Genomic DNA, 14,205 nt, shown 5'->3' on the forward strand with positions numbered 1-14,205 from the left:
TCGGGGGGGTGGTGATTATTTGTATTACTGTAGTGCTTAGAAGCCCCGGTCACAGACCAGGTCTCCGCTGTACAAGGCGCTGTACAAACACATAACAAAAAGGTGATCCCTGTCCCACAGATCTTACAGTCTATGTATAATACAAGAGACAACAGATGGCTGCAAGCGGATAGATTTGGGAGCACAACCTGGAGTAGTCCTGTCTATTTTGTGCTCCTCAAAGTGCGTAAGTTTTGGAATGAAGTCGGTTACTACTCTCATCCCCCAGGTGGTGATGAAGGTGGTGCAGCTTTTACCAGAGGGGCACAGAATGAAGAAGGAGGTAGATATGGCACTGGATACCGTGAGTGAGACCATGACACCTATGCATTATCACCTGAGAGAAATCATCATATGCACCTACAGACAGGTGAGTGCGACCAGTCATTGTGCTTCCCAGATTAATTCTCTTCATTCCATATTTATTTTTTCACCCTCCTGTAAATGGGAAGTGCAGACACTTTGATTAATGGCCTAGATAGCTGCCTAGTTTCATTTGCTGTTTGGTATTTATATTACAGGAGACTCCTGAGTCCTATTGTGCTTGGTGCTGTAGAAACACAGACAAAGGCATGGTCCCTGCTCCAAAAGGTTTTTTAACATAGCACTGTGGCTTCTTAAAGAGCCTGTGTGTCCTGTCAAAATGCTGTTTTGTTGCTTATTTATTACAGCAAAGCTTTTTGGTGCGTTACTAGAAAGATCCCTGCACCTCCTTCAGCTGTGACGTGTTGGCACCCCTACTCTCTGCTTTTCATTTTTCTTCAGTGGCCAAAGCGGTATCGTAAAAGCTGCTACAAAGCTGCTATCACTTTGTGGCCAAAGCCCAGAGCTGCTGCTGTAACTCTGACCAGTGTCTGTTTATTGTCTTATGGGTAAATATTTGAAAAAGAAAATCTGCTTTCAAAACACAATGCTTCTGCAGATGGTTTGAGCCTTATTCCCTGTGCTAGTTTGTTATTCATTGCGGTCATCTCTAAAAGTATGTCTCTTAAGCACTTGCTAAGGATGGTATTCCTGCACTGTGCCCAAATGTCACAACCTCTAGCAGAGCATTTCATTTTTACCGTGTGTATTGTATGTTTCAGTGGTGGCAGGGGTTTGATCATGGAGGGAGGTGGTGGGCAAAGGAAGTTTGAACCAAACCCTAATAAAAAGCGAAAGGATGACTTCCAGAGAGATACTTGATAAATGAGAAGGACTGATAGATGTACATATGACTCCAGGCATAGTGGGACTGATTGGCTTTTGATCACAAGTTCATTGATTATTTTTTTTGGATTAAATCAGTTGTATCATGGTACTGATTGTGTTCAAGACAAAAAGGGCACTTCCTACTTTCAGCCAGCAGGTGGCAAATGTGCTCTTTTCTGTCTGCATTCTGGTACTAGAGTTATGGTCACTTACTCATTTTATTCTTGAAGTTGAATAACTTGTCTTTTAATGTGGGTTGTCGGGGGGGGGGGCGGAGGTGGTGGAAGGAGGACTGTGTGTGTGGGGAGGGTACCCAGGAGTTTCCCAATACCTGTCGGAGACCTCTGATTTCCTTCGGTCTCTGCTTTTACATCTCCCTCTCTGAAGAACCCGTATGGCAGGCACCTGTCAAAGCCAAGTAGTGCTCTGGGGACTCCCATCAGAGCCCATTCACACCACTCCCCTGCCAGTTTCAGTTTCCCATAGTGTCATCTAGCTTCTGCCAATGAATTTACATGAATAGTTCTGAATATTAACAGGCTATTTCTTGCCATGAGCAATAGCGTGTGTGCATGTGGGATTGCTGGCATGGGAATCTTAAGGCAGCTCAAGGAACATGCTCACAGGATACTGTATACTGTGTATTTTCATTGTAATCTCTGGAACTAGCATAGAAATGAGAGAAACTAGCATAGAAAATAGTCACAAAACTAAGCTTAGCAACAAACCCTGCAGCTTCCATTTTCTTGTATTCAGCTCCAAAGTGTATACAGCTGGGGAGGCCAGTCTATAAAGGAGACATTGTCTGGACTGACAGGCCCAAATATAAACAAATTTAAAAAAAAATATATATTTTTTTATAACCCTGTCTGGGAAAATCCGACTCCCACTCTCCCGACCCCTTAGCAAAAACCAAGGCCTGTGAGATGGATGAAATTCAAATTTCGTTGCTAGTTGGTGCCTGAGCCACAAAACCCGAGAGGGCTGTGGCTCTCGTCAGTTCCTTTGCACACTATACTGGCCCCTACTTGTGTGGTCTATCCTGAGAAGCAGAAAGGGGATAGCTGGCATCCTTTTGCAGCTTCACTGTAATTCAGCATCAGAACTGGAATGTCATTGAGGTTCTGCCCCTTTCCCTTGATAGAACAGTGCATTTCATGCTGGATGAGCATTCCCCTTACCCGGCTGGTTGAGTTGTACTCACTGGGCAGAAGATGCCAGCAGCTGGCCAATTCCTGGGTTGAGGGTTTAAATGTAAGCTTTTGTGGGGTAATGATGGTGGATGGTAGAACAGTAAAATAAGAACCTTTTCAGTGGATACTTTTAAAAGCTATGGGGTTGTTTTTTGTAATTCTCCTGGAACATAAAAGCCAAAATGTGAAAGGAGTTTTGCCAAGTTGCTTAGGCCCAAAATTCAGCTCGCCTTAAAATGTTCTGACTTCTAAATATACCTTGAAAAAGTGAATCGTTGACTTTGCAGCTGAGAACGACGTTGATGCACTATGTAGGACCAAAGCAAGAATCACAAGTTTTGCTCCTTCCATAGTTGACTCTACAGCAGCAGTTAGCTAATACATTCCAAGAAGCTTGCTGCTATAATCCAGGGTGCTAGTGCATAAATAAGAAAGTAAACCTAAAAGGTGTGTGAGGTTTAAGTTCCTTTAGAAACATGTGCGGGAGAGCAGGCGAAGTAGGAGGGTCACGTTTTGCCATATAGAAAAAGAGCAGAACTGACAGTGGAAGAAACGTGAACAACTTTTAAAAGAGTTTTACAGCTCAAGTTGAAATATATTTTTTAAAGTATTTGCTGGTAGTGCTGGTTTTGGTTAGTATGCACAGGTTTGAAGTACCTTTCCTGACTACAGTGCTGGTGCTCTGTGCTGTAGCTTTTAGTCTCGCAGCTTTTCCATATTAGCATGAAATGTAAATACAGGAAAGGGGACATAAGCCCTGTGTTCTTGCAGGTAGTCTTGTCCCATATCTAGTGAAAGAGTCCTCTTTCCAGTGACCTCAGATCAACCTGATTCCACGTGGTGTTTTTGAAAATGGAAAGCAGAAACCTCCCAAAATAATAAGTGTGCCTCATGGGCATTAAAATGAAACGGTCAGATCGGTAAGGCCCAAGGTAGAGGTTTAGTGTATTACATATTTCTTTAATTATAATTTAATATTGATGGAAATAGTCTCATGATTTAAAAAACAAAAATCAAATAAAGATTGTTCAGAATGTGTCGATTGAAACATTCCCCTGCAGTATTCGCAACTTAAGCTCTGCAGCAATGTGTTTGTACAGGAGAACTGGAAAGTGAAACTTATTGGAAACAAAATCAGTTTGACTAGCTTCTAAGTTAAGTTAAATCAGAAAAGTAAACAAATAGCAAAGTGGTGAAAAGTGAATTTTCATGATTATTTTTCCCTCTATTTTTAATTATCCACGGTACTCTTAGGATATGTCTCTGTGGTGTAGTGGTAAAAAAAAAAAAAAAAAAAAAAGAGTGGGTAAACTAACCTAACCTAAACTCTGTATTCCCCAAATGAGAAGCTACACTACTGATATGTCTACCCTTTGAGCTGGTGGTGTGATTCCCAGCTTGGGGAGACATGCTCATGCTAGCTGTCATCAAGCTAGCATGGTAAAAACAGAGTGTAGCTGTGGCAGAGCAAGCAGCAGGAGGGGTTCACAGCCCTGAGTACAGGCCCATCAGAGAGGCTAGGTGTGCATTTGGGGCAGTTAGCCCCTCCTGCTGCTCGTGCTGTCGCAGCTACATTCAATTTGTAATGCAGTAACTTGATGAGAGCTAGTGCAGGTGTGTCTCCTGGAGCTGGGAATCAGATCTTCAGCTCAAAGTGTAGACATGCTCAAAAAACCACCCGTAAAGGCATTTAACCCCCCCCCCCCCCAAGAGACCGTGTCCATTCAAACACCTCATGCAAAAGATCATGTTAGTGAGGATCTCTCTTAAACCTTGTTTGAACTAACCTTCCTCCTGTTCCAAACTGGAGATGTGCTGCAATCAGTGCATTTTCACTTTCTTTGCACTTTTGAATGGCAGTCGTTTCACGCAAGGATCAGAGAAGGCTGAGACTGAGGTGGGAATGAAGTTTTCAGCCCTGCAATATGTTCTGTTCACCAGAGTAAATGGGTTCCAAGCTGCAGAGGAAAAGCCCTGCCCTAGCCCAGTATAAAAATGCCATAGATATTTTGGTTTTGTCTTTTACGTGAGCGTGAGTGCCCTTTAAATTACCTACCAAAAGCCAAACTGCAGTCTCTGAGCCTTGCCACAACATTGGCACAAAGCTCCCCTTCTCAGTTCTGCAGGTCAGTGAGAGGCTAAGGGGAAATACAAGTCCATGCTTCAAACCCTCAACCATTATTTGCTTAAAAAAAAATCCCCAAAGGGACAAGTTGGTGCTATAGTTATCTCCACCCTTCTCTTGCTAAATCTGCTCTTACCAAAACCCTCAATCACAGGGATGTCAGATTCCTTCCCTCAACGTCTTCCCCCCCGCCCCCCATGTTCTTTCTAACTGGTATCAGAGATCTGATTGTAGCCAGATGTGGCCCCTTTGACCCTGTTAAAGTGCCTGCCACAGTCTCTGGATACAAAACAATGGGGCTTTATCCCTCCTCTTTCTCCTGGTCTCATGCACACAGCTCTCTCTCTGCAGCTGTCAGACTGATAGGTTTATTTAACTGGGGCTCATGTTCTTACAACTATGTAGTCGCCTTCCATGCACACGTCTCCTCTCCACCCAATATCAACCTTACATCTTCAGAGGGGAAGAGGGAGTTACAAGAACCGATGGAAACCCCGTTCTCTAATGAGAATGGGTGAAGCATCTGTGGGAAAGGAAATGGGAGAAGAGGGGGAATATGTAAATTGAAAAGGACATGGTTTAGGTTATATATTTTAAACTATTCTAAAGGGCCCATATAAAACTGAGTGCTTTCCCAGGCATTAAAATCCCCAGTGATTAAACCAGAATTGATGGCAATAATAATAGTAGCAGCAGCAGTAAAGTGCCCATAAGTCTGTAACCTACCAAGCAGCAATAACCCAAAGACTCTTAGTTACTTCAGATTGTTGGTTCTGAAGCACTACATGCTACTTTCTCCCTGATATCCCCATGTTAAGTGTAGGTAATTTGCCATTATTGGGTGGAGGGCTTACATATAAAAAATCCTCTATATTTTTACAGAGTTGCCAGGGATAGCAGAATGCACATGGTGAGTATCTGCCCAACCACCCATTCCAGATCTAGTGGAGTTGGATGGCCCATTTGAGGAGCTGGATTTTTTAACACGATTTCAGCTCTCATTTTGAGGCTCTGGAAGAGTTTTCTCTGTGTGTACATTTTTAATAAAGCAGTTCCAGGAGCTCAGGAGTTGTAATCAACCCTACAATAACAAGCTAAGCACCCGTGCACTATGGAAAGCAAACAGATTTCAGTTGTAAGCATACAAGGGATTTTTATAAACAATAAGTACTAAAATATTTTTAAGTTCTGAAATTTGTTCCGATGAACAATGTTACACAATGTCTTTTTTGTCATAAACATCTTTCTGCTTATTTAAAGAGTACCAAAATTTAATCACTGTCCCTCACTATTTATCCAGTTCTGCCCTTGGATATATGCATTTGACTCCCATTGAATTGATAGGAGTTGTATTTATGTATTTGACTTGCATGATAGAGTGCACACATTCAGAATAGATGAGATACTTGTTCAATGAATGGATATAATAAGAATGAAAAAATTACAGTGACATTGAAGTCTTCAGTCAAATGCAAGATTACATTACAAGATTACATACTTAGTCCTGCCTTGAGTGCAGGGGACTGGACTAGAATACCTCTTGAGGTCACTTCCAGTCCTACACTTCTATGATTCCAAAGCTAGGGAAAAGTCCCTTTCCAATGACATGGTCTGACCCTCTGCTCCTGAGAGGCTGAGGCCTTCACCACTAACTCTACCTTCCAGATCATGTGTTTATTTTTAAAGGTCTCCCTGATACAGAAAAGTCTCCAAACTCCTTGAAGTGAGAATCGAGCCATTGTTTAAAATCCTGGTCCCCTGCTGGACTATGTGCCACCACCACCAGATTGAGAGTGCTTGGTTAGTTTGGTGTGCAGAGATTCCTCGGGTGCCATCTGCTCTGTAGGCCAATTCTGTCCTTCTCATGAGTCCGTGTGGCACTAAACGTGATAGTGCGCTGAGAAGATATGAGTTCAAAGACGAGCTGAGGTCAGTTATTTTACACAAACTACTCTCAGCAGAAAGGGATTTAGTCTTGTTTCTCCTTTGCACTCAGAACACAAGGCTGCTTTTCCCTGATTCGGTCTCAGATTTTTCATAAATCTAGTGGGGAAAAAAAAAGATTGTTCATTCCTCCTTGGTGCTCAACATGCCACATAGATCAACTCACCACGTGACTATGGCATTTATAAAACAGTTGACTGAGGCCACCAGACATTCTGCCTTATATGTGGAAGGGCATGGAAGAATTTTAGGGATTTTAATTGTATCCATGGGATCAATTACATATGTGTTCTTCTTACTGCTTACCTGAACTACTGACAGGACACCCTTGTAGGAGGACTCTCCTGAAAGGTGTCTAGTAAGGAGATCTTAGAGTAAATGCATGTATGATAGAAAAAATATATTTTTCTTCCCTCCCCCCATTTTGTTTATAATTTTTTAATTCCTTCCATTGCATGAAATGATGCCAAGATCAGTATTTTCAGCTCTGAGCCTCTGAGGGGAGTTATTAACGGGTTTATTTGGCTGGGACACAACTTGCTGTTGAATAAGCCCCTCAGCAGGTGAATGAAATTCTCAGGTGGCACGTGACTGAATATTAGCTTACTTCACTTCACCCTATTTTTATAACTGCAAGGGTGGAATTACTATTACTATTTGCATAGAAGCTTCACTCAGGTTTCAAAACACTACATAAAAGTAGGCATTAAAACGAACAGGGCCTGTAGTACCTGCTGGGTTTTAATTAAAACTACCCTCAAATAGAAAGTTTATTTAGAAAATACCCACAGCTTTTTGAATGCCAAGCTCTTCTTGAATTCCATTGGGGTTGTCTTTGTGTACTGGATGGTTCAAAACCACCAGCCTAGTATTTTTGAAGTTCTCACAAGCCAAGAAAAGATTTTTCCAGTCAAGCTGGCCTAGGTTGGAGCTACTTGTCCTAACCCTATTGGAAGCCTACTCAAAAATCCTGCTGCATTTTTACCAAAGCTGTGGACCATTAAGTTCAAGGCCTGGGATTTATCTAAATCTCCCCTTGCTCCTGTTCTTTACGTCTAGGGTTCATTGTTATCAGCGGAGTCTGTTAAATGTTGGTGCCATGCAAAGACACAATGCAGGCATAATTTAATGGGATGGAATGGACAGTATTTACGTAAAGAAAAGGTGTCAACCAAGAGCCCATTTTGTTTCTTGCTTTTCTAAAAGGATATGGTGGATGGGAAATCTTCAGCCTTAGAAGGAAAACACCACAGTTTGAATATGTTTCTAAAGATTAATAAGCTTTTGTGTATTAATTACTGAAATGTAAACAGGTAAATTTTCCTCGTCTATCTAAAGCAGAGCTGGGTGTGAGCTGCAAAGTTTTGATCAGTATAAAGACTCCTTTGGTTTACAGTGGTGACCAACCCAGGACTGGGAGACTATAAAGGTGGCATAAACGGGGAGGGATAGCTCAGTGGTTTGAGCATTAGCCTACTAAACCCAGGGTTGTGAGTTCAATCCTTGAGGGGGCCATTTAGGGATCTGGGGCAAAACTTGGGGATTGGTCCTGCTTTGAGCAGCGGGGTTGGACTAGATGACCTCCTGAGGTCCCTTCCAACCCTGATATTCTATGATTCTATGAAATCATGCTCCCCCTCCCCTCGCCAGTTGCACTAAGAGCTTCTGGGCCTTATATTCGGGGCACTGGGTCCTTATCCATGCTAGGAAAATTCCTGCACAGGATTAGACAACATGGTTCAAAAACCATCTATGCCCTGCCTACACTACAGCTCCCCCATGTTAGCACCAATGGAGCAGCAATGGTGTAATAAAATGGTTCACATTTTCCTAGTGTACACAAGGCTTCAGTGTGACACTTTTCTTCTCTGGTGCTCAGCTATCCATCCAATTGCTTTTTTGATTCCCTAAGCTGTTCCCTTTCACAGTGACACGAAACAGGGCAAAATCTATTAGAGGTGCTTGTGGGCCATGCCCTTTCGAGCAAATCCTTCCAATAGAAAGAACGACGCCTTGGCAGGGCAATCCTGGGGCTGGAAAACCTCTTGTCTGTCTGTGATCAGATGTTTTGAATGTTCTCACACTGCTTCCAAACAACAAATTCAAAATGCCATAGAGAGCAGCAACAGTAATTAAATTATCTATGTTACTGTGGTGAGGCTTACACACTGCTTTCATAAGAGAGACCTGGAGTTTTGCCCAATGTGGTGTCCAAATTTTACAGTTACTAATCAGGATTGTGGCATTGCTGTGCATTCCTTTATTCCTTCTGCCCACCAAGAGCCCATAATCCTCTTCTACTGTGCAGACTGAAAGTACAGCATTCTGCATCTGTGTACATTTCTGCTCTTGGTATGTGAAAAAGAGATTGCATGTTGGTCCTCTCTCCGATGGAGCCCTGAGTTCACTGCTCTCCCTTGGCATTACACCGGTTTTCCTTTTCTTGATTTGTTTGTTTAAGATTTATTTGGTTGCTTTGTTCCATTTTCTGTTGGTTGGTTGGAGGTTAGATAGCGGGAACAGTTAGTGCTTATTGATTGATGCTCTATAAATACTTGAGTACTATTTTTCAGTGTCCAGATGTGTGCTAAGCGTTTTACAGGACAACTAGAATGACCGAGCTTATGAATGAATTATAGATGTGACAGTATGAAACAGATTTTTTTTTTAACTGGTTCATTTGCTGGAAGAAGGGCTTTACATTCATGGCCATTTGTAAGGATGGTTTGGGGTAGAGGGGCATGAGGTGTTTGCAGAGAAAATATTCTTTTCCATGATAATTCACTGATATGTAATGACTAGGGCCCTACGAAATTTACAGTCCATTTTTGTCAATTTAATGGCCAGAGGGTTTTAAAAGTAGTCAGTTTTACAATTTCAGATGTTTACCTCAGAAATTTTGTGGTGTTGTAATCGTGGGTGTCCCGACCCAAAAGAGGATTGTGGGGGGGTTTGCAAAGCTGCTGTAAGGGGGTCATGGGATTGCCACCGTCCCTTCTGTGCTGCCTTCAGAACGGGGCTCTGAAGGCAGCTTCCCTGGAGCTTCCCGGAGCTGGAGGAGGTTCCCAGAGCTGGAGGTGGATCCGATCTTCCCCGTGCTGCCGGGAGCGCCCCAGCCAGGGACTGCTAGTCCCGGCCAATGGGGATTAGGCCCGTGACCAGGGGCCCTGGCCAATTTGGGGGCCCCCTGTACCACCCTCACTTCTGCACTGCCTCTGGAGATGGGTCTGATCTCCCCACCAAGAGTGGCCGTGCAGGGGAAGGACAAGTCCTGTCCCTCCCCACCCAGCCCAGACTAGCAGCTATGAGCCCCCGGCTGGGGCACTTCCAGCAGAATGGGAGATTGGATTTCATGGGGAAAGGCTTATTTCACAGACTGACTCATGTTTTTCATGGCTATGAAATTGGTAGGTCCCTAGTTATGAACAGTAAAACAAGCCAGATCTGTGACAATGGTTTACAGTCCATTCCTGATCCTGTAGAACTTGATGGCAAATCTCCAATTGACTCCGTTAACTTGCTAGATTAACACTGTTGGTAAGAGCTGATGTGAATGACTGCAGTTGAGGATGCAAGGTCACAGCAGTAACCCCCGCTGAATCACACTTGCTTGCCAGTGGCAGTTTCTGTTGGGGTGCTGTGGTTGTGGGTTGGGTTTTATTTTTTCCACAGTACAGATGTGATCAAATTATTGCTTTCAATTAACAACCAAGAACAATTGACTGGAAGAATAAAATATAATCACCCAATAATGTTCTCGGCTTCCTGTCAATTTGACTCTTGATTTATGTAACCCTCTGGGCTTCCAATCAAAAGCAAGCAGTGCATGAGTTGGACTTGGACTGTTCAGTCCCACATGGACCTTATATCTGTAGCTGTTTAAAATCACATTTGTAAAACGATCTGACATAAATGAAAGAGAGAGACTGAAGGATCCACATGCGACTTCTGTTTAGTTCTACTGCACTGTACCCTTTATAGATACTTAAGAGTAAAAAATGGACTGCTCACTACTAAGTTATTTTATATTCTAGAGTTTTTCTTACGGCAGCTGTATCTGGCTCCAGTGCAACCATAATTTAGACTGGAGTGAATCATTAAAATGAGCGGGGGATTCTTTCTCTTTTGTACAGCAAGTTCCTTGTGTTCCCTTATTGTGTCTGAACTTTAGTGAGTTGTAATTTCTTGCTGTACTGTACTAATCTTTACTTGGATGAAGTTCGTTGCCAGCCTATGACGAACCCCATGTGAAACAGGTGAGAGACCAAGGCAGTTTGATTTCTCATAAATGCATGTGGATAGGGCGAACACTCAGCACTGACTTCGGGATAAAATAACCTGAAATTTACAAAAGTGCAATAAATGTTTGGTTGTCTTTAGTGAGGTGAAAATTTGTATGCTGTCCTCCTGTGTTCAGTTTTTGCCATCCATTTCCAGGCAGCAGCGAGCACAGATGGAAAAGGCATATACATCCCTTCTGTATTTTATCTAATAGGAGTACTGTACTCTGTGTTGGCCTCAGGCTAACAAGTGAGGCCCACAAGTTTGATTTGTATCCAAATGTTTCCAAAGTGGCAGGTTGATTTGAAGCCCATATGTAATTGAAATGAATTTTATTGCTGCTGTATTGTTTTCCTGGATGAATGTTTGCAGAATTCTGCAATATTAGCTTTTTAAAATGTACAATGCCAACACTGTAAAATATACAGATTCCAGAAGATGCTGCTCAACATAAACCAACCCACCGATATCGCTAAATGCCAAAAACTTCCCTAGAGACTGGCCTGTGTGTTGTGAGAAAGATGATACTCAATTGCAAGAGCACACGGAAGCATGGAATCTTATCACCAAACTCGCTTCACTTGTGATCTCTCAGGTTCACAGCAGAGACTTGCCCAAATTTAAAAAATAAAATAAAATTCACACAGCCAGATTGTTCCCTGTGGAACCATGCACAGTGGGATCCTTTTACATGCAGCTCTTTCTGCTTCTGTGTGAACGGGGGCTCAGCTGCCTCCAGGCAGGATCAGGGCCCCACTGTGCTGAGTGCTGTGTGAACACACACAAAGACATGGTCCCTCTGCTGGGTTGCTTACATCCTCTGTTACCCCATTGAATTGGTGCCTGTCTGTAATAGGGATGTATCATTGAAAACTGGCCTAGTGAGGATTGAAGTCATCATTGGCTACTGCTGGCATGGCCCCTTTTGGTCATGCTGCCCACCTCAGAAACAAAGTCCCTGCACATCGAACTGTGAAGATTGGACTTGAGGTCAAAAGCAGTCACAGCCCTGCCACAGACAGTCATGCACAGTTGCCCACAATTAACTTGGCTACCCCAGATCAGTAAAAACCCTGTGGCGCTCTTTGCTGCCTGGAATAAAGCCGTACAGTATGGTCATGGACATTCAGCTCTATGGACCTCCACAGTCTAAGTGTATTGTTAGTGTTTCTTGAGAGGGATTGGCTTATAGCCTGTATCTCTCCTGGACCCTGACTGATAATTGCACACAGCAGGAGCACATGTTCATTCCCTTTGTATTAAGAGAAGTAGTATGTTGAAAGTACCGGTTTACAGTGGGGCCCCACCACTACCAGTTTGCAGTCCTCCCATTTGGCCTGGCAACAGCACCGAGGGTGTTTACCAAGTGCATGTCGGTGGTAGCAGCTTACCTCAGGCGCCGGGGTATCCAGATCTACCCGTACCTTGACAACTGGCTCGTCAAGGGCAGCTCCAGGGCTCAAGTCCAAAGGGATGTCATGGTGCTTCAAGCCACGTGCCACTCTCTGGGCCTACTGGTAAACGAGAAAAAGTCGATGTTAGTGCCAGTGCAGAGGATATAGTTCATCGGAGCGGTCCTCAACTTGACTTGCACCAGAACATTCCTGCCCCTGGAAAGGTTCCACACGTTGACGAACCTCATCGCGGAAGTCTCTGCGTTCCCTCTGACTACAGCCAGGGTCTGTCTGCACCTGCTGGGCCATATGGCAGCGTGCACTTACGTGGTCCGCCATGCCAGGCTCCAGATGCAGCCCCTGCAACAATGGCTGGTGATGGTCTATTCCCAGTCCCGAGACCCCCTGGAAAAGGTCATTACCATCCCCCAAGCGATACTTACCTTGCTGCGGTGGTTGACAGACCGCAGAACAGTCCTGGAAGGGATTCCGTTGGACAACCCTCCCCACTCCATAGAGTTGGTGTCGGACGCTTCGGGTCTCGGCTGGGGGACACATATCGGCATCTTCCAGACTCAGGGGATGTGGTCCCCGGATGAAGTGCGGTTGCACATAAACGTCAAAGAGTTCCGAGCAGTCTGGCTGGCGTGCGGAGTCTTCTTGCCCCACCTGTTGGGCAGGGTGGTACAAGTCCTGACAGTCAACGCAGCCTCAATGTTCTACATGAACAGGCAAGGGGGAGCGCGCTTGTCGGCTCTCTGTCAGGAGGCGCTCTGTCTATGGGGCTTCTGCATCAGCCACGAGGTCGATCTGGAAGCTTGTCACCTTCCCGGTGTCAGGAATATGCTGGCGGACCAGCTCAGCAGGGAATTCTCCTCTCACCACGAGTAGTCGCTCCATCCCAGGGGTAGCCTGCATGATCTTCCAAAGATGGGGAACTCCCCAAGTGGGCCTGTTCGCTACCAGACAGAACAGGCCCTCCGATTCCACTCATCAGCAGGGCCTTGGCAAAGATCAAGAGAGACAGGGCGCAGGTTGTCATGATCGCCCCAGCATGGCCTCACCAGCACTGGTTCGGCATGCTCGCGAGCCTGTCAGCGGCCCCTCACTGGCCCCTGTCCAACCGACCAGACCTGCTGTCACAGGGCCAAGGTCGGCTCTTACACCCCAACCTCAGGTCCCTCCACCTCTCTGTGTGGATGCTGCCTGGCTGAACCTGGAGGAGCGGACCTATTCGGAAGGAGTCCAACAGGTCCTCCTGGAAAGTAGGAAGCCCTCAACCAGACTGACTTACCTGGCCAAATGGACAAGGTTTTCCTGCTGTGTATCTGAATGGGGCATCTCTCCCTTGCATTCCTCCATACAGGCTGTCCTGGTCTAACTGCTCCATTTGAGGAACGAGGGCCTGGCACACACTTCCATTAGAGCGTGTCTCGCAGCCATCTCTGCTTTTCACCCAGTGATCCAAGGACAAACGGTGTTTTCCCATGACATGACATGATGGTCAGATTCCCGAGAGGGCTGGAGAGACTCTTCCCGCAGGTATGGGCTCCCGTCCCGCAGTGGTATCTTAACTTGGTCCTCTCAAGGCTCACTGGTCTGTCCTTTGAGCCGCTGAGTTCCTGCTCCTTTTCCCACCTGTTATGGAAGGTCGCGTTCCTCATGGCAGTGATGTTGGCGAGACGGGTCTCTGAGATTAAAGCCTTGACCTCAGAACCTCCGTACATGGTCTTCTACAAAGATAAGATTCAGTTGCGGCCCCACCTGATCTTCCTGCCGAAGGTGGTCTCCACCTTCCATATGAACCAGGACATCATCCTCCTGGTGTTCTGTCCCAAACCGCACAAGACCAGTGAAGAGAAGTGTCTTCACGCCCTGAACATCCGAAGGGTCTTAGCTTTCTACTTAGAGCATACCAAGCCTTTTCGTAAATCAACTCAGCTCTTCATCCCTACAGCAGATAGGATGAAGGGTCACCTGGTGTCCTCGCAGAGGATCTCCAATTGGATTGCCTCATGGATAAGGACCTGTTACCACC

General features: G+C 44.9%; 1 protein-coding gene across 1 annotated transcript in view; it reads left to right on the forward strand.

Annotated features, from left to right (window-relative positions):
• The window catches only part of PALD1 (phosphatase domain containing paladin 1), a 122,610-nt gene that overhangs the window by 42,004 nt on the left and 66,401 nt on the right, over positions 1-14,205 (forward strand). Inside the window, exon 17 of the mRNA XM_065408334.1 lies at positions 269-409. Coding sequence (XP_065264406.1) covers positions 269-409 — 141 coding nt within the window. The remainder of the gene's footprint in view (positions 1-268; positions 410-14,205) is intronic.

This window comes from Emys orbicularis, chromosome 7 (assembly GCF_028017835.1).
Source record: "Emys orbicularis isolate rEmyOrb1 chromosome 7, rEmyOrb1.hap1, whole genome shotgun sequence".
Taxonomy (NCBI): Eukaryota; Metazoa; Chordata; order Testudines; family Emydidae; genus Emys; species Emys orbicularis.